Source organism: Mustela nigripes, chromosome 5 (genome assembly GCF_022355385.1).
Source record: "Mustela nigripes isolate SB6536 chromosome 5, MUSNIG.SB6536, whole genome shotgun sequence".
In the NCBI taxonomy this organism is placed as follows: Eukaryota; Metazoa; Chordata; class Mammalia; order Carnivora; family Mustelidae; genus Mustela; species Mustela nigripes.
The window spans coordinates 139913954-139941683 of record NC_081561.1 but is presented as its reverse complement, the minus strand read 5'-3'; the positions used below and the strand labels follow the sequence as shown (position 1 = coordinate 139941683).

The following is a 27730-nucleotide window of genomic DNA, read 5'->3' as shown; positions in this document are numbered from 1 at the left end:
TCATTACCTAAATGATCTGAGAAAATCAAAGTGTTGCTGCCCACTCTGAAGTAGGTAGGTAGTCCCTAAAGGTCCCTCCAGACCTCGGGGCTTCAGGATGAGGACGCAGTTATTAGTACACGGCTGGGCTTTCCCTTATTTCTTGGGAAGAAGTTGGTTACTGTGAAACCACTGTAAGGAAACCAGGACAGTATTCAAGAACACTCATCACAGTGCTTAACAAGATTTAATGTACATTTATTCTTAACATGTGGAACATATAAAGATTTTATACTGAATAAATGATATTCATTAAGCCAGAGGAAAAGGAGGAATTTACATCAAGTTTTTTCTTTTTTTTTTTTTTTTAAACTACATTATCTTGAAATACAAATGTGGATTCTCGTCACTGAAAAATCTTTCAAGTTGTGTTTCTTCTTTTCAGTTGTATTTGTTTCTTTTTTGTCTGTACTGGTAACCATAGTCTAAATCAATCCATATGCAACCATTTCCACACCTTGATTCATGAAGCAAATTGTGATCAGCTGCTCTCCCGAAATAGAGCATGACTTTATACATACAGAAACTTGTACATTACCCTCTTTTTTTGTTTTTTTTTTTTTTTTTTGTTTTTTTTTTTTTTGTTTGTTTTTGTTTTTTGTATTTTTTCTTTTTTTTTTGGAGATATGGCCCTAATGAAAAAATATATAAAATAAAAATAAAAAATTATTTAAATCTACCATCACTTCGTAGTTACCACATCATGAAAAAGAAACTAAAAAATTTGTACTAAAAACAAAAACAAAAACCAAAAAAAAACCAAAAAAAACCAAAAAACAAAAAAAGAGAGAAAAGAAAAGAAAAAATGAGGGTATGTTTCATGTACAACTTCTATATACATCACAGCCCATAGGCAGTAAAAAAAAAAAATATTTAAAAAATGATTAAAGGAATTGTGAAGAACTGTCATGTGGAAGGTCAGACGACAGACAGCAGACATGACGGTAGTGGTGAGGAAGCAGTTTCCACTGATCGTTGTCAGGTATGTATTTTCATTCTTAACTTAAAAAAAAAAAAAATTGCTTTTGCTCCTAGCCTAATGTAACCATTTTCCTGTGGAGAAACCAGTATCATTTCATAGTCTGACTACTGACTGACACACCTCCGTGAGCCCCTATCCCTACATCTCTAGAAGTTTCTATTGCACAGAGCTTTGGGCGATGGGATACAGTTTGTTTTTTCCACCATCTGAAGAATAACATGCCTAGGAAGTTGATAATTTTTCACCTTTTTGCCTCAGTGTGGTGAAATTTTCTCATCCTTAGCATCTTTTGCCACTTTTTTCATTAAAGTCAATTTGCTTCCCAAAAAAAAAGGAAAAAAAAAAAAAAAAAGAAAATATGCAATACAACATGGAAAAGAACATTAAAAAGAAAATCTGTGAAAAACAAAAAGTGACCTTTGAATGCATTAGACAGCAACTTTGGTTAAAAAAAAAAAAGAAAAACAAAAACCAAAATAAAAAACCCCAAAAGGAGGTACTATTACACACAGACAGCAAATATTAATTTCATAACTGTTCGAATTAATTATTTCTTTAATTCCCAATTGGTAAATAGTGAATGGGGCAGAGGAGCAGAGCTTTTCTTTTCCTTCTTCCTACGCCGGATAAACAAGAACAGAAAACAGCCAGTTACACGGGAGCCTCCAGTCTTCACGCACACATGCTGCCTTCTCACGGGTGTCATAACTGCCCGATCTGAAACAGTACGTCACAGATGACAGACGCGACCAGAGAGTTCAGGACGGCGGATATCGAGATGTCCAGCAACCGGCCCTCGTGCAGGAGGAACTCCGAGCGGTTCTCGTCCACCCTGGCCATGGCCAGCAGAGCCTTGGCCGCCCTGCACATCATGTCCACGCTCGGCGGTTCTAGAGGCGGGGGCTGCATGTGCAGGAGGTTGTGCTGGCTCTGCTGGTACTGGGCCATGGTGACCCCGTCCTCTAGGAAGCTTATCAAGTTTCCAATGCTCCCCTTCTGCACAGCTATTGCCCGTGCTGCCAGCGCGTCCCCTTGGGCCAGGTTCGATAAGAGCGCCGTGGACATTTCTCGACAGACTGGGTTTTTGCGATCTCCCACGTACCTAACTAACGTAGCATAGAATTTCTCCTGACGACTAAATGGAGGCGTGGCCAAGATCAGGTCCACGTTATTGTCCTGGATGCTGAGTTTGCAGAGGGTCTCCAGCACGAGTCTCTGAGGCGACAGGACAGAGTTGGGTCCCACCGTGGGAAAGGGGTCTTGTGCCTCTGCCGACGGGCAAACCATCCAGTGCAGCAAGCCATCCAAAATCGGCAAGCAGATGCTTTCTGTGTAAGCAGACAAGTCCAGCTGCCCGGAAATGTTGGCCAACGTGACGAGCGTGTTGTCCCTCAAGACCTCCAGGCAGTCCCACCACCACTCAGCCTTGCTGCGGGCCGCCCCCTCGTGCTCGCCGTCCTCTTTCTCGTAGGTCTGCGGCGCTCGCTTTCTCTCCGGATGCTCGTGGTGAAGAAGGATCAGCTTCCCCAGGATCAGCACCAAGCCTGGATGTTTGGACATTTCGGCGTCGTTGCCAGGCACAAAAGACAAGCTACGGACAATATTCGACACGCAGATACAGCGCTTGGCCAGAGAATCCTGCCAGTGCGCGACGGTGCAGAGAGGAGTCTCGTCTCGGCTCCGTGGCTCGTCCTCCAGCAGCTTGATGTTCCGGTGACTTCTGGCTTGGTGGATCCCGAAGGGGAACTTGCTGCTCTCGGTCTGGGCACCGGGGTGCGCGTCTTCCGGCAGCGCCCCCGGCCGAGCGGACAGGACGTCGTCGATGGTCGCGATGATGCTCTTCTCCTGCTGCTCGTCAGCCTCGCCTCTGCCTTCCTGCTCCTTCTTCCTGCCCGTGGAGCTCCCGGGGGGCGGCGGACGCCGCCGAGGAGGGATTTCCATCTTGCTCTCAAAGTGAGTCTGGATGTGCTCGGTGGTGTCGCCCCCGCCGAGCTGCCAGTGCAGGAGCCCGCTGCTGAACTCCTGCACGCGGCCCAGCTTGTCGGACCGGTCGACCACGAACAGGTTGTTCTTCTTGACGATCTTTATCGGCAGCTTGTCGAACTTACTCGCTTGCCTGGGCTTCTCCTCGGCGTCTGCGGGGGCGCCGGGAGAGGCCAGAGCCGCGCCGCTCTCCTCCTCCGTCTCGGTCTTCCCGCTGTCGTCCTCCTCGTCCTCCTCGTCGGCCTCCTCCTCCTCGACACACGCGGCCTCTTCCTCCTCTTGCCCGGAATCGTCGGCCCACGACTGGCTGGCGTCTCTCTTCACCGTGTTGTGGTCAAGGGCTTTTTGGCTGGGGTCGCCCACCTCATATTCCATAAGAATCCCAAAAATGTCAATTAGGCATTTTCTAAAGTACTCTACTAAAAGTTCGAGAAATCCGGACAACTAGAGAGGGGACAAGAACAAGAACGGAACAACGTCAGAACCTCGGACCGGGCGGAGAAGGGCAGCCGCCCCGAGAGCTACGGAGACGGTGTCGGGGTGATCTTCTCAAGCTCGGATTCCTTTTCGGTCAGGCCCAGAGAGAGAAACTCCATCTCAGAGGCGGCTTCCTGACTTTTACGTTAACTAAATAAATCAACACGCACTGTGTTCTCCCTTCCTGCTGACTTTCCTACTCCGTCAATATGGAAACTTCCCCGGTATTTTCTTCTTTTTAATATTATCAAGTTCTTTGCCTTCTGTCTGTTGCTCTGACTCAGACCCACCGCACTCCGTACGGGCAGAGCGGGAACGTGAACTTACGGACTCCTTCACCCAAAGCGAGTCTGTTCTCCTCCACTATTTGTCTGCGATGGGCTTGCCTGGATTTTTACGGTTATTATTCTTAGGGATTTTATGGTTATTTTTGTCTCAGGTGCCATAGGTTACTCTAATTTACATTCCCCGTATATCTTCAGGAGAAGATAATTTCAGCAAGGTAGTAGCTCATAAACACAGAAAATTAAAAACAAATCAATTTAGCCCCTGATAAATGAATTAGAGTGTCTCAGAGAATGCACTTTTACATTTCAGCTACCACAACTCCCGCTGAAAGACAAAAGCCACCTGAGAACCAGTTTTGTTTCCTTCCAAGTTTGCGCTGAGAACGCCGACACAGTCCATGATTAGCAACTGCCCAGCGCCCCTCCCCCAGTGCCCACGCCACCACACGTAGGGATGACGGAGGATAAGGAGGGACTGGAGGATTCTTTAACGACAGGTGTTTTGGAAATCAATCGTATTTTCATATCCTATCGGTTTCCTGAAAGTGGGTGTGAACGATTATTAGGAAGTAAGGGGCCAATCAAGTAGGACCTTAAAGGACTCGCTTTTAGGGGATCGAGGCACAATTTTTCACGTGAAGACTTGGGTGTCTGTCCCCCGACTTAAAGTTAACTTTTATCCCCAGGGTAGGGGAAAGCGGCAAGTTACTAAAGCGATTCTGGTATGAAAATGTGTGAGCAACGCCCGCGCTCACCTGCTCACCTAAGGATGGAAGGCAGGCATTCTAGAAAGGGCACTACACGTTTTTTAGTATTTTCTGTTACAATGGGCTTTACACGATGTTTATAACCTTATTAATACGCGTCCTATCAAGTGAAAAATTGCCTTTCAGGGCTATAACAAGGACTTAAATGTGAGAAGACAAAGTGGAAGATTCTGATCCGATTTCAGCAGAAGCAAGGTAATTAGATGTTTTTGGCTTTTTTCACCCAGAGCAGAGAATTGTTCATACACAGCAGGGAGAATTACCTCTCTTCATTTTTGTTTCTAAATATTTCTTTAAAAGTTTGTAGCTCAGTTGACTCTGGGGCATTTTCCCTAATGCTCTGCTTCCCTTCTGTCCTCCAGCAATTACGCGGGGGCCCCTTGAGGCCGACTGCCGGACAAAGGAGAGCTTGAAGCTCTATTACGCAAGTCAAGTCGGAGGCTTTCCAACGACTGCTCCAAAATAAGGTGGAGAGAGGCAGCAAGGAAGGAAACAGACCGAGAACCAAGTCTGGCCATGAGGTCACAGTATCTCAGCCGATGATGGGGATATGGGGGTTCATTAAACGGGTCTCTCTACCTCTTTCTCCCGTGTACATTTTCTATACCATAAGGTTTCTTTCTAATCAAAAGAAAGCTCAGGCGGCTGGGTGGCTCAGTGGGTTAAAGCCTCTGCCTTCGGCTCGGGTCATGATCCCAGGGTCCTGGGATCGAGGCCCACATCGGGCTCTCTGCTCAGCGGGGAGCCTGCTTCCCTTCCTCTCTCTCTGCCTGCCTCTCTGCCTACTTGGGATCTCTGTCAAATAAATAAATAAAATCTTAAAAAAAAAAAAAAAAAGACAGAAAGAAAGCAGTTCGGTCTCCCTGGAAAGGAGGGTATGTCCCACCCCCAGCTCCTGCAGACCCAACACTGACCACGGGCCCGGCTCGATGTTGTATTTCGGTCACCTCTACCGGTTGCTGACATTCCTTCTCAATAGCAACTTACTTTTACTATCTGTTCCACACACACACACACACACACACACACACACACAGAGGCGTGCACGCATGCACACTGGAGCCTGAAGCGAGTTACTACTCCCGACTCAATCTCAGCTCTCCCTCCGTAACAACCACAAGGGCGGCCACACCCAATGGATGCGGTCACCCCGACACTAGCCCCCGCGCTGCACACGCCTCAACGTTCCTCCGCTCCCTGGGTCCCTGGCGGGTCGGGTGCCGGCTTACCTGGGAGAGACTGAAGGTGGCGACGGTGCTGTCATCGTATAGGAGGATGTTAATAGTGTCCAGAGCCCAAGTACTTTCAGCCAGAAGACCTGACTTAAGGGACATCATCACACGCCAGGCCTCAGGAGTAACTAAAACGGGGGAAAGAATGAGGTATAATTAATATCAGGTCTGTGCAGGAAAGGAAGGAAAACATCACAAGAGTAAGAAAAAAGTCGAGTGTTGAGTTAAATACGGATTTCAAACAAATGTCCTGAGGCATGCTTAAACATGATCGTTTCCAGATTTTAAATGGCGGGGACGGCTTCCCAAGACACTTCCCACTGTTTAAGATTCCCTTGGCTTTGTTGGTTAAACAGAAGCCAAAAGCGCTTCTCGAGGTGGTGGTGCTGAGCACCACGGCCCTTTCTCAGCCCTGGCTGCTTTCCCTTAGCTCCTAAAAGACTCCGTGATGACGCAGCGAAGTGTTAATAACGGAGTCAAACCAAAAATGGCGTTTGTCTTCTTTTGCCCGCTCGATTCACAACTGTCTCAGGGCGGCATCCTTGGAAGGCCGGCAAATACGCAGAAAACAGGCAAAAGTCAACTCACAAACAGCGCGTTCTGGGACAGACAGTCTTGGTATTCCCTTGCTGTCCCCTTCTCTCTGAGCTCCTGCCCTCAGAACATGCTGTTGACAATTATTAGCCCGTGGAAGGTTCAGATATTTCAGTAGCTTGGTCTGAGCCAGGGGATGGGAAACAGAAGGGCTGCACTCTTCTCTTCCCCCTTCCCGTTACTGAAGAAGACACAAGGATGAGATCAAACATTTGCAAGATCTGCCATAAGATGCGGCTAGAAGAGGCCCATTATATGTCTGAGATTTCCATCTCAGCAAACTGGCAGAAGCACCTGGCGGGAACGGGCCCGGGCAATCAGAACTCACCAGAACAGCAGCCCACACCGGACACCAGCAGCAGTTGCACGCGCTGGAGGGGGCCATGGGTGTCCACCTCTACTGTAATTTCATCTACTTCCCATATTTTCTAAAAGGCATACTACACTTTTGTAATAGAAAAAGCAAACTTTCTTTTTTAAAATAAGGAGCATAAATTTCCCCAGGCTGAGGACAAACGCAGATCTAATATGTGCAAAGAAATTTTATAAAACTTTAAATACATTTATTTAAACATATGCACACACATAAACACACAAACACACGTGCATATTTTTCCATACATATTTCTGCATATAAACGGTGCTCAGTGTCTGTATCTCCTGACCTCCAGCACCCCTCTCTGCAAGTCCTTACTTCCTTCCCCCTCTCTGCCTGTGTAGGTCCTTAATTCCAAGGGTTGAAAAAAAAAAACTTTTAATATCTTTGATATCCTACTCACTATAGTAAATGATTTCAAGTCAACTGATTCTGAGGTTTTTTGAAAAAAATTGCTTTTTATATAACCACGGTCCGTAATTTCCTTTGCTACATTACAAGTACGTCAAAAAGAATGCAAAAATACTGCGTGTCCTCCTAGATATCCCAGATCTGGGGTTAGTATTCAGAACATCCCAGAGAGAATGCGCAAACATCAGCATCCATCCGAAATCGTTCCTTGGCCTGTATCTACCCCCGCTACAGGGCTTATGTTAAGTCTACACATCACATTGTATCGGACTCCGCGTATGATACTAATAATCATCCACATATCATACGTAGGCTTCCACTTCTTCCCAGGGAAGCCCACTGTCTGGGGTTCCCCAAATTACAGAGGGGCTCGCCTTCAAGTCTTCTCAGGCCACCTGAGCATGTCATTAGCCTCTCAGCCTCCACAGAGGCTCGCTGCAGAGGCCAAGTGCCTGTTGGCTCAGCATGTGGCACTGAACACGGTTACCAAGGACCCCCAGTCTCGCTTGGAGCTCTATTCTCTCACGAGTAATAAGGCCCACGTGTGAAAATACCCGTTTAGCTCACGCTCCTCTCCGGCCCTGTTTCTTCGCTCAGATCAGGGCTCTGCAGACACATGTCCTGACAGCCTGTGGGCCCAAGATGTTCATCCCCGGGGAGACGGACAGGAGCTGCATCAGAACTATGACTACGGTTCTAGATCACAACGGGGGTTCGTTTCAGGACAAGGCCCGGGGTGCTTACCGATATCTTTTGAGGTAATCTTTCGCCTTTGTTTCAAGACTGGCTGTGATGCCTCGACGGAGCCAGGGGGAAAGGTGATCTCCCTTCGGATGGGGGGTGGCTGGGGGGGCGGCCCTGTGACCTGGGCCGTGGGGACGGTGGGCAGGACCTTCTGCATCTTCAGAGAAGGCAGAAAGGGAGACTTGCTGGGGGACATGCGGCTCTCCAGGGAGCGCTGGAAGGAGGCGGGGCTGGGGGCTCTGGAGACGTGGTTTGGCAGTGACGGCGGCGTCTGGTAGGATGACTGAGGCGGGCGCGTGATGGGCTGCATGGAGGCGGGAGAGGACATATAAGGCTGACGTTGGCTGACGTGAGAAGGCCACTGGCTCTCGTGGTTGATCCTTTGATCGGGTACCATCATATCATCCGTGCGGTTCATGCCTGGGTAGGGCGGCGCCTGGCCGGGGCCGCCGGGGCCCTGCCGGCTCTGGTAGGGGTAAGGCAGGTCGTTGCGCGTCGCCCACATGCTCTGCTGCGGCCCCTCGCTGGAGGACGACTGCATCGGGCCGCCCATCATCTGCGGCGGGATGGCGTGCGGCTGCATCTGCGCCGGGCCCTGCATCCGCTCCCTGTTGTAGGGGTACGGATACTGGCCCTGCATGGGCCTCCTGTCCGGGCCCGAGTAGGAGCCCCCGTACTGGTTGTACAGCTCCTGCTGCTGGCTGCCGTACTGCATGTTGTACACGTCTCCCTCGTGCCGCTTGGCTGGAGGCCCGTACATGCCGTCCATATGGCGTTTGTAATTCTGAAATTCGCACCAAGACAAATCATACTGATGTGCTTTTACAGGTATAATCACACACGTAAATTAGGCAAAACAGTTATTACCTGGCCGGATGCTCATTTCAAAACGAATAGGGGCAGCTCCCTAAACAACTGGGACTAACCATCTAGGCCCCCGCTCGGGATTATAAGGGCCGTGGCACGTACTCCGAAGTGGGTTCCCGAAGTTTGCCCGTGCTTTGGTATTTTCTGTGGGGAAAGAAAGGCTTCCTCTCTCTTTATCCTGGTAGCCCCTGCCTTGGTATTTCCTAGGGCTGCGGTACAGGGGGCACAGGCTCTGGTGAGCCCTGCATGGGCTCTGCCGGCCAGGGGCCTGCAGCAAGAGATTCCTCAGGCTTACCTTTCTGGAAGTGTCTTCACACAGCATCCAGCTCCTCAGACTGGACCCGCTGTCCTGACACCCTATGGACCCCGGCCCCCACCTCAACTTCCAGTGAAAGCCCCGCCGGCCCCAGCCTCTGACAGCAGGGCCCGCATCGCCTGTGTACAAGGTTCCCCCTGTGGACCCCCCGGGTACCAGCACCCAATCCGAGTGGGATCCTCCTGATGGGAGAAAGATGCGGATGTGGTATTTAGTGCTCTTTTACCTTCCGCGGAAATTGCTTAAGGTCAGCTGGTTTAGTAACAGAATTTACTGTATGTACATGTTCCAGTCACTTTAAATGTTTAAAACCCCCTCTATGCTACCAGAGGTCTTACACTGGAAAAGTTGTTTAGAAATAGCAAATTCTTGGGGCGCCCGGGTGGCTCAGTCAGTTGAGTGTCTGACTCTTTGGTTGCAGCTCAGATCATGATCTCGGGGTTGTGGGACTGAGCCCTGCATCGGGCTCCACACTCAGAGGGCCGTCTGCTTCCTCCCTCTCCCTCTGCCCCGCCCCTGCTTGCATGTGCACGCACTCTCTCTCTCTCTCTCAAATAAATAAAACCTTAATAGAAAAAAAAAAAAAGAAAAAGAAATAGCAAATTTCTGTGTCTGAACAGCCCAGCACGACATGCAAGTCTCTGCATCAGTAGTGACAACTATAAGGTTATCTTATACAATTCAAGATCTATGGCCGTGTAAACCAGCATCAACCATCCCTGGTGGGCAAAATATGTGGTCGTTAGTATCTCATTTTTAAAAAACCGATTAACTTTCATTCTTGGTATTTAATATTTTAAGTTGTTTTTATCTACACATTGTCTGTAAAACATGAACAAATTTCTGTTCTAAAAAAAGGCATTTGATAGACAATACACACGACAGAACATGCTATATTCGTTATATCTGATATTCGTTACTCGGACTGGTTAGTCTTGACAAGGCTGAATGTCCTTTACTTCCTACAACACGTTACATTTCTTTCAGGATACCATACCACCAGAGCTTTTTAAAATTTGCTGACTTCAAAATCCCAATCCTATTTTCTAGCATAAGCAAGGAGATCCTGGCGCTACTCCTTTCTCTTCCCCTCCCTGAAACTCTTCAGAAGTAACACAAGTTTGGGTTTTAAACCGAAAGCACGGAGATGAGTGTCCGCTCGCCAACTCACCGGCTGCTGCGGATACAGGCCGGGCTGGTGTCCTCCATATGGCGGCTGTCCTGAGGGAGGGCCTTGGCCTGGGTACTGCTGCCCGTAAGGTTCATGCCTAGAATGAGGCATTCAAAGAACACTTCATTGTCAAAGGACCCCGGGCCACGAGAGAAACCAACAGCTCGTTTCTGGAAACGCTGCAGCCTTCCTGGTTTTGTGTTTCCTTCACTGCGCACACCTTCCAACAGAGGCACGTCGAGCCGAGCCGAAGCGGCACGTTAACTTTTAGCCACAGGGACGGCCACACCCATCTTGGGAATGCTGCCGGTCTCCCGGTGAGTCGGTGTGCGAGGAGCCCCGGCCCGACCCGCCGCACCGCACCCCGGGCCTCTGAGGAAAGTCCCTGCCCACCGGCCGACGCGCCCCGGGGCTGCGAGCGTCACGAGGCACCGCGAGGGCGGGCATTGACGAGAGCCAGAGACGAGACAGACCATCTCGGAAGGCAACAGGAATTCCGGGAGGACCAGAACACAGACCTGTCATCGTGGAAAATGTCTTTACTTATTTCTCATTAGGAATACAAAATGTCCAATGTTTTCAAAGTATACTCCACATTTAATCCAAGCGATACTGAGTTAGCTACTAATTGTTAAAATACAGCTACTCAAAATTTCGAAGCCCTGTGATCCTAAAAGGCCATAGCAAAGAGTAACAGAGAGGACTTCAAGAGTGACAGGGCTGATTTAAATGGGCTCCTATATTAAATCTGAAAATGGGAATGAATAACATTTATTTTCCAACTCCCATTACACTGAGAAACTCTGAATACCATAAAAACAGTATGTGTGACAGAGCAGTAGATCTGAGGTTTAAAGGGATAAACCGGCTTAGTTAGCATACTGCCTGCCTGGATCCTGTAAGACAGAGGGTACTGGCACTGAGTACGTTCCTACAGTGGTCAAGGGATGAGAATAAGAAAGAAAACGAATGGATTTTGAGACCATCACAGGCAAAACAGATATAGAGGAAGTGTGTGCTAAGGGCATTAATAGCTAGAAGGAAGCTTACATTAGGAGGAAAGAAATATAACCAACACAGATAAAATTTAAGCTGAACAAGTAACACTTTTCAGAAAACAAGGTAAACCCTAAGGCGGCAGAGCCAAAATGACTTAAACTAGTTCTGGAAGGTCTTTTAGGAGAAACAGAACAGGGCACTTCCCAGGGCTCCTTTAAGAATGTATGTTCCAGGGTAAGTGTTCTGTCAGCTGGGAAAAACAAACAAACAAACAAACAAAAAAAACTTCTCTTGGATCCTCAAAAACAGATCTAAATAAAATCCTCAATCTAGTAGACTAAACCTGATGGGTAACTGATTCATGCAGACATCACTAATATAGTTCCCCACACACAGCCAGGGTAAGAAGGAGAAATCTAGACTCTTAAGTCTAGAAGAACCAAATCACTTTAAGCTTGTGATGGCTCTGCAATCTCAGGCACTACGTGCCAGAAAGAGCTTGTTTGGTAATTAAAGAAACTTTCTTCCCTGCTGCATTATACCCCCGGACACCTCCGCACGGCTCTCACGACTTTGTGCCTGCCCTTGGCCAGCAGGAGGCCAGCAGGAGGCTCAGGGTAGGGAACAGAAGTGAGGAGGCAGTGAGGACCACCGCCCGCCACCGGCTTCTGAAGGAACCCAGCCGAGGCCATCCCTACCCTGAGCTTGGGTCTGTGGCTACAGTCAGAAGAGCTTTCTCAAATGCCTCCATTTTCTTTAAAAAATCACAGATATTATGTGAAAGACTTTGTTTCTGAGCACTTCTCTATTAAGGAGGCAAAGAGCATACCAGCAAAGGAAGGTGCTTTCAGAGTCAGCATTTAAGTCGGGGGCAGGGCTAAGGGGCCTTCTTCACAGAAGTCTACCGTGAGCTGGTTTTCTGTCACCTCTCAGACACATTTCAAAGACTGTCCTTCTGTCTCCGTAAAAATAATCTGGATGAGCACCGAAACCCAACTTGCCATTCAGTGTCCAGATACCATCCTGAGATGTATCTGGAAAAAAGACTGCCGTGGCTTTCCTCAGAGATGTTATTCAAGGAGCAAAGCAGTCTCTCTGTTTAAAATGTTTGCAGGGAAGAATGGAAACACCTGAAAAACCAAGGCCGGGAGGGAACTTTTCCCAGAGCTCCCTATCACTCCGGGGGTGTGGGAAGCCCAGAGTGGTCCCCAGTGTGAGAGCATTTCCCTAAAGAAGAAATGCAGGTGGGGAGGGGTTTGGTGGGGCCGTGAACCCTGGGTTTGTGGAGCCGTGCAAGGAAGCTGGGGGTGTGGTGGCCGTGGTGGCACCAGGAGGGCATCCCGGCGCTGGGAGGTCCACCGCTGCATGGGGCCTCCTGGCTCTCAGGAGCCCTTCTCTGCAGTCCTGCTGAGGTCAGCTGCTGAAGGCAGCCCCCCGAGGCCATCTGTATCAAGCCCAGCAGAAAAGCAGGTCCAAGTGTTGTCAGCAGCTACCAGGGCTCAGGAACGCGTGTGTGAGGAGAGGTTCCAGTAAACCTCATGATCACCTCAGAAAACACTCACCTTCGATCGTAACCGGCTCCATAGGGAAACTGTTGCCGCTGCCCCATGCCCAGACTGGACATCGCTCCAGAGGGACTTTGGTTATACATGTCCTGCATACTGCTAGTGGGCATCTGTCCTTGAGTCATAAAGGGCTCACTATTTCCAGGCACTGCAACATTTTAAAGAACACATAGAAAATGAAGCATTTGCAAAAGCCAAGGGGCCCAAACAGCCCCTTCCAGTTGTTTCTGTAATCCTTAATATGGTGGACATTTATCTTGCTCTTAATATGGCCAACAACAATACAAACCAAAGAGTGTGAGGTCTGGAGTCAAGATGGAACCCAAGATCCCTATCCCTTACCCCATGTATAGGCCTTGTAAGAGCCCTTTCCCTTGAGTGGGAGTAGAACCCACCAATATGGCGGAAATGTTGCTCCCACGATCACATACGTGATATGGCTAAAGGGATTTCACAGATGTAACTAAAGTCACCAACCAGCTGACCGGCAGTCAACCAGAAGGGAGATTATACAGCTGTGTCTCTTAAATCCATGTCTACAGGTCAGGACACTTACTCTCCTGCTGGCCTTGAAGAAGCACCTGCCATGTGGTGGAGAGGGCCACGTGTCAGGAAGGGGCGGCAGCCCCTAGCACTGTGAAGGCCCCCAGACAACAGGGCTCCAGACGAAGAGACCTCAGTCCGACAACAGCAAGGAGCCACATTTGCCCACGACCTGATCGAGCTCAGGAGAGGACCCTGCACCGCAGACAAGCGGAGTCCAGGCCGTCACCCTGATGTCCACCAGGGGAACCCCAAGCCAAGAGCCCACAGGAATGTGGGGTCCTACACGGATGTTGTTCTGGGCTGCTGAGGTCATGCTAATTTGTTATGAAGTAATGTCGGAAACAAACACAGGCCCTTTCTTGGGGCAGCCAAGCTTCCGAGTTCCATTCCTTGTCTATAAAATAAGGTTGGTCATGTCGCCTCACGCAGCAGGCATGAGGAAGAGAGGACACACACGAACAGGTGACCCTTCACACAGGCGCTAGGGGTGCTGATCCCACAAAGGTGAAAACCCACGTGTAACTTTGGACTCCCCCATAACCTAACTACTTATAAGCTACTGCTGCCCAGAAGCCTTAGTGCTAACGTGCACAGTACAGGGAAGGGGCGCCTTGGGTGGCTCCTTGGTTAAGCCTCTGCCTTTGGCTCAGGTCGTGATCTCAGGGTCCTGGGATCAAGCCCCGCAGTGGACTCCCCACTCAGCAGGGGCATCTGCTTCTCCCTTTCCCTGCTCACATGTACTCTCTCTCAAATAAATAAAGAAAATCTTTAAAAAAAAATAGCACATATATTGCACATTACATGAATCATATACGGTACTCTTCAGTAAGCTAAAGAAACTGTTAAGAAAGTTGTAAGAGAAAATACACTTACAATAGTGCACATCTATTTATTGAAAACACTCTGTGTATAAGCAGCCTCGTGCAGTTTGAACCCATGATGTTCAAGGGTCAACTGTATGAATAAAGCTAGTTCCTGTCCATTCCAGGGGAAAAAGTAAAAAACAAAAAACAAAAAACCTTAACATGAATACCCACCTACCAACTCACTGCAGAATCAGGGTAAAGAAAACCGCTAGGGAATTAAGAATAATTCAAGAATGGATGAAATGCAAGTGTTTCTACCAGGGCGCAAAGTGGCAATTAGGTCAAATATGCAAATTAGCATTAGCTCAGAGCCTGAAGGAAATTGGGTCAAGCCCAGAAACTAGCCTGTAGGCAAATTAAACATTTTAATGCAAATCTTAATTGATAGTCCTGCTACCTTTCTTCATCTTAGGAAGGTTACTTTTATGTTACACGAAGCAAAAGCTGATTAAACTTTGGTGAGCTGATAGAGTTTGTTCGGCTGGAGGAGAGCCCACATAAGGACTCTAGCACCGGTGGGATGTGCTGGGCTTTTCCATATTTTCTTATTCAAGCTCAAGTCAACATGTGGCCGATTAAGTTCTGATGTTACCTTCCATTTTATAAATGTAAAAACAGAGGGACACAGACATTAAGGGGGATAATTAAATAGCTTAATTCCTTGATACACAAAAAATTCTTAGAAAGCCAGTAGAAAAAAACATCAGATTAAAAAAAATGGGCAAATAAATGGACATTCAGAAGAAAAGAAAAATACGTAGCTAATCAGTATATGAAAAGAAGTGTGACTTCACCAATAATTAAAGAATCCAAGGGGGCGCCTGGGTGGCTCAGTCGTTACGCGTCTGCCTTCGGCTCAGGTCATGGTCCCAGGGTTCTCTGATCAAGCCCCGCATTAGGCAACCTGCTCGGCAGGAAGCCTGCTTCTCCCTCTCCCACTCCCCCTGCTTGAATACCCTCTCCTCACTGTCTCTGTCAAATAAATAAATAAAAACTTAAAAAAAGGGGAAAGAAATCCAAGTTAAAACAATTATGAGACTTCCCCTCTTTGAATTAAGTATGAAGAGGACCGATACTAGTCATTGCTGGTAGGGGAGGAGGGTCCACACACTGTGACATGCTCATATGAAGAGTATTAACTTGGTCTAACTTTTGTCAATATCTGTTATGTGAGGGCTATTATTTTGGTGACCCCCCCCCCCAAGGGTATTTATAGCCTTTGAAGTCTCCTCCCACAATGAGTTTGAGCATCGTCATGTGACCAGCGTTGACCTATGGGGTGCCGGCAAAGTGGAAAAACCACTTTGGGTGGTACTTTGTAATGTAGTAGAAGATACTCAGTAAGGTAGAAGTTCATATCCCATGACTCAGTTATTCTAGGAATCTATTTCATAGAAACACAAGCAGGTGTGAAAAAAACAGCTGCTTCACTCCATAATCACTGCATCATTTTTTATAACAGCAAAATACTATGAAACAACCCCTTCAGTATTAGAGCACTGAAAAGGACAAGTAGGGGCACCTGGGTGGCTCAGCAGGTTAAGCATTGACTTTTGCTCAGGTCATGATTGAATCCTGCCTTTGGCTTTCCACTCTAGGGGGGGTCTGCTTCTCCCTTTGCCCCTCCCCACTGCTTGGGCTATCTCTGTCTCAAATAAATAAATAAAATCTTTAATTAAAATTTTTTAAAAAAGAAAAAGAATGAGAAAAAGTAGGTGGGGTGCCTGGGTGGCTCAGTTGGTTAAGCATCCGACTCCTGGTTTCGGCTTGGGTCATGATCTCAGGGTTGTGAGATCGAGTCCCAAGTTGGGTTCTGTGCTGGGTGTGGAGCCTGCTCGGGATTCTCTCTTTCCCTCTCTCCAAGTCTCTGGCTGCCCTTTCTCTCCTTCTCAAAATAGAAGTAGGATTATGTGTAAAGATATTAACGAGTATTTAAAATACACTGTTTAGATACACAATATATAAATATTCACTGTTCACTTGAAAGCCAGTAGCCGATCCTTTGGTTGGTAATGAATTCAGGAAGTTGGTGGGGCAGGGGGGCAGGTGGGCAGGTGGGCTGAAGCTGCTCTGGGCACCGAGGCTCAGACAGGCTTTGCCACTGGCCGTGTCACTGCACTGCAGCCCAGTGGCAGCAACAGCAACAGAGAACATGGTTTCCCCCAATGCTGGTCATTACATGAAAAACCAGAGCACCACCAAGTTCACGGACAGAATAACATGAACTGAGGAATGTAAAACTTTATTATAACAGGGACAGGGCTACACGAAAATCTGTGTCTTGTGGGTTTTCTGTTTTTCTGCTTTAATTTGGTGCTAAACATAGTAGCACTGTGAGGTAGCAGGTGAGCTGAAGCATCCTGGGGACATGTGAGAAGGGCCCCCCTCTGAGCCACTGTATCGTTTACACGGTTGATGCAAACGCATTATACAGCTAGCTAGCGCCTAATATGTGATCCATAATCATGCCCCCACCCCCAATTATTTTCATAATAAGAAAGACCATAGACGCGCAGAAAAAAAGCAAAGCAACTCCCTCTATCCAATCTAGCATATAGGCAGGAGACTGGACAGGATATCGCCTAACTCTTGAGGCTAGGTTCCAAACACTACTGATTATTTTTCCCATGTTACTGTCATATTTTCAGAGTCTAAAAAGGTGACACAACCACCATTGGCACTAACAAAATGTTCTTTCTAGTCTCTCATACCAAGAAAAACAGCTACCTCCAACATTTACAAGGCTTGTGAATTTCCAAGCTTATGGATGTACTGCGTTTTCTGCAGGATATTTACTTCGAACAGGCCAGCTCTGAAGCTTTTTGAAAGGAAAAATTATAGATTATCTTACTCAGCATAACAGATACCTGAAATGGCACATAAGAAATAGATATTAAATGTAAAATTATTTATTAAATGACACACACCTAATATTTAAAATTTTGAAATTGTTCATTTTTTATTTTTCACTGGTCATAAGACTTCTGGGAAAATCCTGGCTTTGTGTTTCTCTCTACTTAAGACAAGATATCAAGAAATTCGCACACCCCAAACATCTAAATCGAATGGAAGTACCATCGTATAAGGAATCCCTGAAGAAGTACTTCTGTAAAAATTGTATTCACTACTTTTCTGTATTTTTTTTCAATGATATTCACATCATGCCTCAATTTCACAGCCCAGCTGCACTTGGAAGAGTGCCAACCCGCACTTGGAGTGCACGCGGCTGGGGAGGCACTCAAAGGGCCGAGGCTTAGAGGCTTAGATGCTACATTTCGGTGCCCAGTGAAGACCTGGGACTGAGCAGTGTAACAGGAAACACCCCGCTGGGTGTTGGCTGATGTCGGTCGGAGCTCTCGCACATTCTCTGCGGTCCCATCCGAGCCACAGTGCTCCGTCCCACTTCTCTGCTTAGTTCTTTAAAATGATTCCTAATCCTAATGCTCTGCCCGGCTGTGGACTGACACCCTCCACCACCTACCACCTCAGTGCAGCCCAGAGTCACCTTGGGCCTTCCCTCTCTCCCTCTTGTCCCTCCTGTCCCCAGCACAGGTGTGAACAGTGAGCCTCTGCTTCCCAGCCGTGCATCTCCCAGGTGGTAACGTCCTCACCCTCCCAGTTGGTATCACTTGGCTCATCCCCTGGGACCTCCATGTTCAGGCCAGCCAGCGGGGCCTGTTCCTTCACCATCTAGAACACACAGCGAGTATGTCCACTTCTCTCTTTCGCTGCTGGGATCTGACTCCACCCCATCATCTCTCCCCGGGGCCCCTCACAGGGTCCCTCCAACACATTCTTCACTTATTTATACCATTTTATTTATTTATTTGAGAGAGAGAGAGCTAGAGAGAGCATGACTGGGTGGGGGGAGGTAGAAGGAGAAGCAGGCTCCCCACTGAGCAGAGAGCCCAATGCGGGGCTCGATCCCAGGACCCTGAGATCATGACCTGCTCGGAAGGCAGGCGCTTAACCCACTGAGCCACCCAGACGCCCTGCCGGTTATTTTTTAACAAACACCTAGCTGTGTTACTTCCTGCAGAGCATCTCTCAGCTAGGGTTAAAGTCCAAACTCATCCACACGCCCATGAAGGCTGAAATGTTCTGGTCCCAGTGGTCCCGATGCGCTCGGGCTGCACACCCCCCTCCACCACCGTCCCCCAGGCCCAGCTCACTACGCCCCAGATGGCTTCCACCTCCTCAAACATGCCAAGCTCGCTCCTGCCGAGCCACCCCCAACTCCCTGCGCCTCTCTGACTGACCCCTCACTCCTCAGGTGGCCACGGATAACCGACACCTCCTCAAAGCCCCCCACCCACCCTTTCTCATGGGATGTCCCCCCCCACCCCCACCCCATAGCCCTGCACTTTTGTGTCGGGGTCCCTTCTCGCATCAACCGCCATACTTCATTACAGATCTGTGGTTTGACTGATTTGGCAGCACACCACGCCGCCCAGCTCTCGCCAGCCCGCGCTGTAGGCTACGACCCGCGCCGCCAGGGGGCGCCACGAGCGCGCTTGCGCTCCACGTGTGTCATCCTCCAAGGACCCACTCAACCAACCTCCATCACAGCCTGTAGACAGGTCCCAGTTTCTAGATGAGGAAACGGAGGCTTCCCCGAGGCCAGAAATCTAGGAGGCCGAGGAGCGGGGACTCCGCTAGTCTCGAACAGGTAAGTGAACTGGCCGTGCGACGGCCGAGAGAAGACCAGGCTCGGTCCCCCTGCACTCACCTTTTCTCATTCCACCGAAGGGGTCCTTGTTGGGTTCGTAGGGCATCCTTCCCATCACGTCCGGCATGCTCAAGCCCTGCTGGTACGGGGCGCTCGGAGTCATGGAGTTCCGCTTCGGGAACGACGAGTCGCTGGCGTCAGAGAACGGGTCGTGCACACTGACCGTGCTGCTTCTGAAGACAGGAGAAGGGAAGCTTCAGAAGCAGCAGGAGCTGCCAGCGGATGCTTGTTCGGGAAAAAGCTTAACTTGAAAATTAATGTAAAAACCATCCAAAAATCATGACATGACTAAAACCCGTAGGAATCAACGTTACAAAACTTGCAAGAGACCACCACGTCTTCTCCAAAAATCCGCGGTCTTGGGGCTCACGGAGACGCTTCTGCATACCTTCCACCTTGCATCGGGGTCATCTGTCCATGAGGGGTGGAGGCTGGGGTCGGGGGCTTCAGGTCACCTGGAACTTCTGCCATCGAGTTACTGCCAGTGGACTGGGGGGTCTGTGGACCTTGCAAGGATCCTGAGTTAGCTGACAGTAGTAGCACCAAGAGAAAAGAAGGAAAAAACGAGAGGTTATCAAGTAAGCTCATCCTTCCTACTTATTAAAAAAAAGGGGGGGAAAGACAACACAATACCAGCTTATCAGAAATAGTAACAACATCCATTACTGGTAACCATACAGTAAAATCAGTTGCTCTTATATTATTTATAGTGAAAATTAGTAAAAGTTTCTTTGTTTGTTTGGTTTTTTTAGTAATCTACTTGGAAACATACTTCATTTATGAGCCATAAGACATATTTCTACCTCTTGACTGGGGAATTGCTTTCCTGGGTATTTATCTCAAGAAAATAATCTAATCTAAAAGAAGCCTTTAGGGACGCCTGGGTGGCTCAGTTGGTTGGACGACTGCTTTCGGCTCAGGTCATGATACCGGAGTTCCGGGATCGAGTCCCGCATCGGGCTCCCACCTCCATGGGGAGTCTGCTTCTCCCTCTGACCTTCTCCTCGCTCGTGCTCTCTCCCACTGCCTCTTTCTCAAATAAATAAATAAAAAAAAATCTTAAAAAAAAAAATAAGAGAAGCCTTTAGGCAGAAAAATGTTTATTTCAGTGTTGTTTATAATGGAGATAATCTAAATGTCTGGGAGTAAGGAAAAAAATGGGATGAAAAATTTGGTATACTGATTTGAGGGACTACTGTGCTATTTTAGGAAAAAAAATTAGAAAAATTAGTACCAGATCTTAGGCAATGAGAAGTGTTTAAGTTGAAACGCAATGATACAAATTAGTAATGAGCCTTATGTCACTTCAATGCCTCCCCAATGTCTGGATGTGTCTATGCTATGTCATTAATAAAGTCATTTTTAGAGCTACGGAATCAGATTTGTTATTACAAAACCAAAGTCATGCTCTTTGGAGTTCTTTAATGTCATTATCAGAGACCTGAGATTTGGCTTTAACTACAATTACATTATAATAACAGAGCTCAGAATTGAGCAGATCTTCTCAAAACTTAAACTCATCTCATTGGAAAAGGCAGTATTTTAAGGGTTTCTGCTTTATCAGCAACCTTTGCATGTTAGGTGCCCAACAGAGCTTGCCTTCATCTGTTAAACAAATACTTATTGAATAAATAATATGCTTGCTATACTGCTTACTGTATTGTTTTTTTCTACTTCCGCATGCACCAGCAGTGTCCCAAACTGACAAAAAAGACAATAATTCCTGCCCTCATGCAGTTTATAATAAATGCTTTCAGAAGTGTTACAAATGGCGGAACTACCAGCTGCTTGTAAGTGACTTATCGTCACTTACGATACTGTATATGTTATTATCATGGAGCCCCCATCTTAGGAGGTGTCCAAGACTCATTACAGTTACCATCGCCACATCTAACTGTCGAGGAGATGGGGTTCAACAAATCACTGGAGATTACAGAGCACGCTGGATAGGAGCCCCAGATGGAAACGAGTCCAGCACTCGTAACTCTGATAGCCTCAGCGGAACAGGAGGTCTCTGGGGAGATCAGGTCGCCCCCCCCCCCCCGGCCTGCTTGGGAATGAATCCTGAGCACTGGCCACCAGGGCTGTATATGGTGTCTCTGGAGTGCCTGGGACCAGAGTGACTCAGGGAGGCTGTCAGAGATGCCAGGAAGACTTACTTGAAAAACAGATCTTTTTCAAGTAGCTATTGCAAAAAAAAAAGCTTAGTAATGCATGCTTATAAATCAGATTTTGGTGAAAGCCTGAAACTACAGATTAAATAAGTAGACTGTAATCAAAGAAAAAAGTGGAGTCTTCTATAAATACAGAAGGATAATCCTACAGATGGGACTGCCCCTCTTGAGCGGGCAGGAGAAATAACGTGCTTCCTAAATCTCAGACCAGACTCCGCACAGTGGATGGCACGGCTTCCCTGGAAACATGGTTCACAGGCTGGGATTTCAGAATGACCCTTATTTGTAAGTATTCACATTTACAGCTAAAATTAAAAAAAAAAAAAACATAAAAACAAAAAAAATAAACCCCCCAAACCAAAAACTGTCCCCTCTGCTAGTGTTTTTTCCTTTCCCTTCAAGGGGGAAAAAAACCGAACGCCCCCTCTTGAAGCTCCTTTAGTAGATGAGGCCGGCACACACTGCAGGCTCTCCCTACCTTTTGCCAGAAGCTACCAATGTATACTCGAAAGTAAACAATGGAAAGGTTACTGAAGGTTAAGTACATTCCCACACTTGAGACTGTACAGCCAGACTCCTAGCTGGGAAGATAATTTACACAGCACGAACCTGGTGCCCGAGTTCTGGCTGGGGTTGCGGGAAGGAGGCCGGGAGAAGGAAGGAGAGCTGGTATGTCCCAGGTCTGCCGTGACTAGAGGTCGCCCAGAGGGCACCTTTGTTTATAACCTGAACCCTTTCTCATTTATCTTCCACTGAGGATTCCCTAGTTGGCTCCATGACAGGTTTTGTGACATCACCTGTCAGCTAATAATAGAAATGCAGTCAGCCACCTGCCAGCAAAGATGGATGGGTTTTTGGTTACAGACTTACTAATTGAATGTGGAGCTACCTTGTCCCCCCCACCCCGCCCCCATCCCTAACCTGGCCCACCCCCAACCGCCTTCCAGGCGGCCTGGCCGCTTGTGGAGACGAGTCCTGCGGCTGACCATGAGAACCCCAAAACTTTATGTACAGACTTATTGTAACAAGATTCCCCATTGCTCTCAGAGATGCAGCCGTACCCCAGGCCTTGCCCAGTTCCATACAGGGACTTTTTTTTTTTTTTTAAAGATTTTATTTATTTATCAGTGAGTGAGAGCGAGCACAGGCAGACAGAGTGGAAGGGTCAGAGGGAGAAGCAGACTCCCTGCGGAGCAAGGAGCCCGATGTGGGACTCGATCCCAGGACGCTGGGATCATGACCTGAGCCGAAGGCAGCTGCTTAACCAACTGAGCCACCCAGGCGTCCCCATACAGGGACTTTTTTGAGTCACTGGAAGACCGTAACACTGAGCTCTGGGGTGGGAAAGCTGGTGACCAGTGAAGATCGTGGTGCCCCCAAGGACTCAGGGGTTCTACCCCCCAGAGACTGGCAGAAATGACCTTTAGCCCACACTAGCCACACCAAATCAAAACCAAATACAGGAGGACGAGTCACGATGCTTATATGGCCAAGGGATCTCAGATTTAGGGTGCTTCAGAGTGGCTGTTTAAAAAGCCATCTAGCACGTTTCTTAGGAATCGTTTCGATTAGTTTGCCTGGATGGGAAGAAATGCACCACAGTTGCCTTCCAATGGTGAAAACTGACTTCTAAGAACACAGAGTTTGGCTGAAAATTAGTTTTTTAAAAATTTTGCAGTATATGAGGTCCTGACATGGCACATAGTTTGGAATAATTTTTTTTTTCCTCCTTTGACAATAAATAGATTTTGTTTTCCTTAATGCTAGTTCTGGACTCAGAGAGGCCACTGACTGACGGGTGCCAGGGAAAACCTGGCTTTTGGTTATGGGGCTGCTGTTTCTCGCTACCCTACCGACCAGTCTGCATGTCCTTCTGTCCAGCTAGGCCCAGGAAGCCCTCCTCCCCCAACCCCTCTTCCCAAGACTTGGGACCGTGCGGACCACTGAGAAGAATGTATTGTCAGAAGTACATTGGCAATCCAGGGTCCTTTGTGCAGTTAAAACGGTAATGTTGCCATAAAGACGGCAGTTTAAAAAAAGGGAAAAAGGCAAGAGCTGACTGTTGAGAGAACAGGCCCTACGCTTTCTGAAGGGTCTATGGCTCAGCGGGATTTCTTGTACTGAAGCTGGTGCTCACTGGGAGAGCTATTCTCCGTGCGGAAGTGCAGCCCATTCAGCGACGTGAGTTTTTCCCGGCAAATAAAATATACCTTTACATCTTCGCAGACATCGCCACTTTGGTCCCTACACCCCACTGAGTTTTTATTTTGGAAAAATAGTTTCAGGGCTGTTCACAGGCGGCTTGTTTGACTCTGTGAACTGAATGTAATGTTGTGAGACTTTTAAAATTAGATTTCACAGTTTTTAAGGTATACGGTAACGGCAAAGGCTTCGGATCCTTAAGGGTGGGGTGAGAGAGGATTTCTAATTGTGTTTAGAGCTGTCAGGTCTAAATATATACCTTGGTACATTCCCTGCTAGTGCATCTTGGCCCTAGGAAGTATTTATGTGAGATCTCTTGGTCGGGACCCGCAGGCACTCGCACTGCCATCCAGAAAGCAGCTGGAGGAAACAAGGGGGAAGACGGCTTCTTTCTTTGGCTCACAGACACCTTCTTCTCTGCGTAGAAGGCTTCCCTGTTACAATGCCATTTCAGTACAGTAGGTCCAGGCCTATAGCACGAGCTGGATGCCACCCACCAGCTAAGAGATTTGGGGCCAGTTTCTCAGATCTTATGTGTTAGTTTTCTCACAGACTTTGTGATTGTGATGCAGTATGTGCATCGCAGCAGTGATGTAAAGATTAAATGATAGAGCACTTAGAAAGGGGCCTGGCACGTGAAGTGCTTACGAAATGCTGGCATTTGGTCCCAGAACAGTCCTGTTCACGTGATGGGAGGTGGCAGGAACGGTCGGGCCTGTCTTGTACATAGGACAGTGTGGCTAAGTGCTGACCATGAAGGGGCTTGGATGTGGCCAGGCGAGGACATAGCTGATTTAACTTGAGTGAGGTCACCATCCCCAGGATTGGGGATGATGCAATTTTCTTCCTGAGGATACTGTGTGTATCAGAATATAATGATTCAGGAATCTGGAAGGCAGGTAGAGCAAAGAAGAGCGGGCGAGCTGATAGGATGGCAGGGTCTCCAGCAGCTGAGTGGAGCGGCCGGAGAGAAGGCGGGTCTCATTATTCTGGTTTCGCTGGGGAGAATGTAGGCAAATCGCCTTATTCCTAGGTAGGATTCCTAAGACTCCTGACCTCTAGGTCGGAGCTAACTGACTGCTGGGACTCAGAAACAGGGCTGCGTGGACCTTTCCTATGCCAGGTTTGCTGGATTGCCTGCAAGGGAGGGCTTGCTGGGCAGGGGACGTTGAAAACCGAGTCTAGATTTCATTTTGCGGACACCCAGCTTGGAGTGTCCCCAACAGCAGCAGTAGTAGGGTGGTGTCTTCTGGGAGTGCAGAAGTATTTGCACAGGTTACTGGGAAGTTAGCAGGAGTATTTTTAAATACCTGTAGAAGGATTAGAGGCAGAGAGCTCGGAATTCCCGTTTCCTTAGACTAAGAAGGCAAAGCAGAAGAATGGTGCCTTTGCAATATCGGCCCCAACAGCCACATCCTTTTCTTTTCCCTTAAGCACCGTCAAGCGGTTCAGTTACAAAACCCCTTGTCCTCAAAGACCCCGCGTTCGGTTTGCTTTCCTAGCAGCGACCTCCCGCGCGACAGCTGCAGTACTCCCACTTACCAGGAGAGGGCGGCTGGAGCTTGGGCTGCTTCTTGGTGTCTGTCGTGCTGAAGACTTCCGGCGGGGGCTCCTCCCCACGCTCTATCTTGCACTCAAAGGCAAACAGGTACTGAATATACTGCTTTTTCAGGGAGCTTGCCGCGCTGCTTGAAGTGCCAACATTTAGGTTGGTTGCCAGCTCACGCCACTTCTTGTTTTTATTACCCAAGCAAAAAAAAAAAAAAAAAAAAAAAAAAAAAAAGGCAGGATCACTGGTTTGCAGCAAAGTGGCTTGTTTAATGCCAGGAGACAAAAAAAAGCACTTAATGTCTTGGTTTACTTTTTTTTTTTTTTTCATTTGCCTCTCTTAACTAACGCTCATTACTCCCACTCAGTAGTGCACAGACAGCGTTTACAGTTATAAAACCATTAAGGGACCTGCTGATAGCTACATAAAAAGCATCGCTCGTCGAGATTCTTCTGCCTCATGCACCTTCTAATGCCTCACACTCTTCGAGGCCGCTGCGGCTCCGAGCCAGCGATGTTCTCTGAGCAAGTGTACACCATCCCTATCCCCTTCCCACCTCTCATCTAAAAAAAAAAAAAAGGAAAAAAGCCATCTGAAAATGAATTTTAAAAATCAATAACATAACTATTTTGCAATTTAAGTGTTTGAGCCTTGATATGAAAAACAGTGCTTCCTTCCAACAGCCACAGGCTCCCGGAAAGACGAGCCTGTAATTCCAGCCCGTGTCCCTCCTCTCCCCAGGAGCTCTCCTAGGGTGCTGGGCAGAGGTGACACTGGGGGCAGCCCACACCAGCCATCAGCCCTGGGTGGCTCCACGAGGCCACCAGCTAGCCAACATAGCAGGCCCAGGGAGTGACACGGGGTTCCCAGGTACCCTCAGGGCGCAGAGAAGGCAGCCGCAAAGGGAAGGGAAAAAAGGGAGAGAAAGCCCGAAATGCTACGGAAGGATTTGGGGCATTAACTTTTGATTTCTGCTTGGGCCAGAGTCACCGGTGGTTGAATGGCTGAAGGAAACATGCGGACCTGCAAATCCCTGGGCCTCTTCTGCCTTCAGGTATGTGCACCTTGTGCTAAGGAGCCTGGTGAGGGTTAAGGGGACAGTGGTTTTTAAATGAAATGTTTCATTTTTGGATTCACATTTTCTCACAAAGCTCTTTACGTCCATTTACTTAGTACTAAATGGTAGGGGATAAGCAAACCTCAGAAAGCTCATGAAATGCCCAATTCCACTTCGGGCACTTAATGCCTGGCCGTGCCAAGCATGCCTGTGGACGGCTTCGGAAGGGCCAGGCAGAGCATAGCCTGGGACACCTGACAAGCAGGGCCCTGCACCCATCTCCTGCGGGCCCCCGGGCGGAAATCACAACGGGGTGAGAGCCACAATGTGGCCGAGCGGCTCACCACTCTGGGGTCCAGCCACACTCCAGCCGCCCGTTAGCCAGGCCGCTCCGAGCCTTACTTGCAGACCAACGCGGCAGCCCACACCGCCGGCAGGGCCCAAGGAACGCGTCTGGACACACTCTGTACTTCTGTGAGGGTGAAGGCCACTGTCCAGTGTCCTGAGGATTCTAAAATTTGATGCCCAGGGGGTTAGGTGCAGAGGGGAAAGGCCAGGGGGTCGGGGTGCGGGGAGAGGTGTGCGTCTTGAGCTCTCTCCCCACGGACCCAACTCTCAGCCCTTGGTCCGTGCTGTGTGACTTACCATCCGTTTCTGCAAAGCCTGGAATCAGGCCCTGCCTGGGCTGCACACCGCAGGTAGGATGCGGCCCGCCAGGGACGGCTGAGAATAAAGGCCTCTCCTGCCTCCCCTAGAGCCACACAGCACTGAGACCGGGGCGGGCCCTCGCTGACCCCTGTGCACGAGGGGACTCACTCCGGGATGGTCGGCGACCCGTGGTACCTGGCTGGAACGTGGGCTGCCACAATGCATACTAGACCACAGGGGCCCACAGCTGCTCCTCTCCCTGATCTGGATAGGAGCCCAGGGACGGGCAGGTTTTTAAAGCTCCCCGAGTACTTCTAATGGAAAAGCAGGCTGAGAGCTGTTGGTGGATGGGAACAGTGCGCGTCTCAGAGCCAGCAGGCGGGCCGCACCTACCCTAGGTGCCCCTGAGCCACATGATTGCACCTCACCATTACAGCTTTCTCCGCTCTTGGGGCTGATGCCCCCTGTATTTTATGGGTATAGAGAAAGCCACAGCCAGAACAAAGGGACAGCACAGTGCCCAGCACGCTGTAAGCATGACTCTGGGGACACCCTTTGCCTGTTCCTCTTGCAGGACACTGTGTTCCGAACTAGACTCCTTGTTGAAAGCAGCGCCAGAACCAGTGTGAGGAAGGCACGGGCCCCCAGGGTACAAGACAAAGCCAATACTGGCTCCGAGAGGCCAGGGCAGGGTCGGCACCGCACAGCCCTGGCCCTCTTCCTGTCCGGGTACTGGGGACGTGCTGCTGGATACAGGATGTCGTTTTCTTAATCTACTGCTCTGGACAGAGGGAGAGAGCCAACTGCATCTACAACTGATCCAGACAATTAATTTGGTTACTTGCGAAACATTTCTGGAGTATTTCCTGTGGCATCTTGGCAGAGCCCACGCAATTCTAGAGCGGTCAGAGAACCTAAAGGAAGATCTAGCCCAGCTGTCTGACTTTACAGATGAGAACAGAGGTGCACAGAAATGGACCGAGGTCACCCTGCGAGTTGGTGGCAGGGCCAGGGTCCCAAGCTCTAGTGTTCTCCCCTGCAGCACCCAGACATGGAGCTAGGAGCTAAGCTAGGCTTAGCTTTTCCTTATGGAAGGAAAAAAAACAAAGTTTGAGTCTGCACAAAGAACCCTGCAGGGAGACCTTCTGA

General features: G+C 48.6%; 1 protein-coding gene across 7 annotated transcripts in view; it reads right to left on the bottom strand.

Annotated features, from left to right (window-relative positions):
• Positions 1-216: 216 nt before the first annotated feature.
• ARID1B (AT-rich interaction domain 1B) overlaps positions 217-27730 on the bottom strand; it is a 439440-nt gene continuing 411926 nt past the window's right edge. For all 7 annotated transcript variants that reach the window (XM_059401329.1, XM_059401325.1, XM_059401328.1 and 4 more), the window contains 8 exons: positions 24870-25072; positions 19340-19478; positions 18952-19124; positions 12808-12958; positions 10247-10343; positions 7893-8676; positions 5765-5895; positions 217-3448 (listed from right to left, as the gene is read on the bottom strand). In XM_059401329.1, coding sequence (XP_059257312.1) covers positions 1724-3448; positions 5765-5895; positions 7893-8676; positions 10247-10343; positions 12808-12958; positions 18952-19124; positions 19340-19478; positions 24870-25072 — 3403 coding nt within the window. In that variant the 3' untranslated portion in view covers positions 217-1723. The remainder of the gene's footprint in view (positions 3449-5764; positions 5896-7892; positions 8677-10246; positions 10344-12807; positions 12959-18951; positions 19125-19339; positions 19479-24869; positions 25073-27730) is intronic.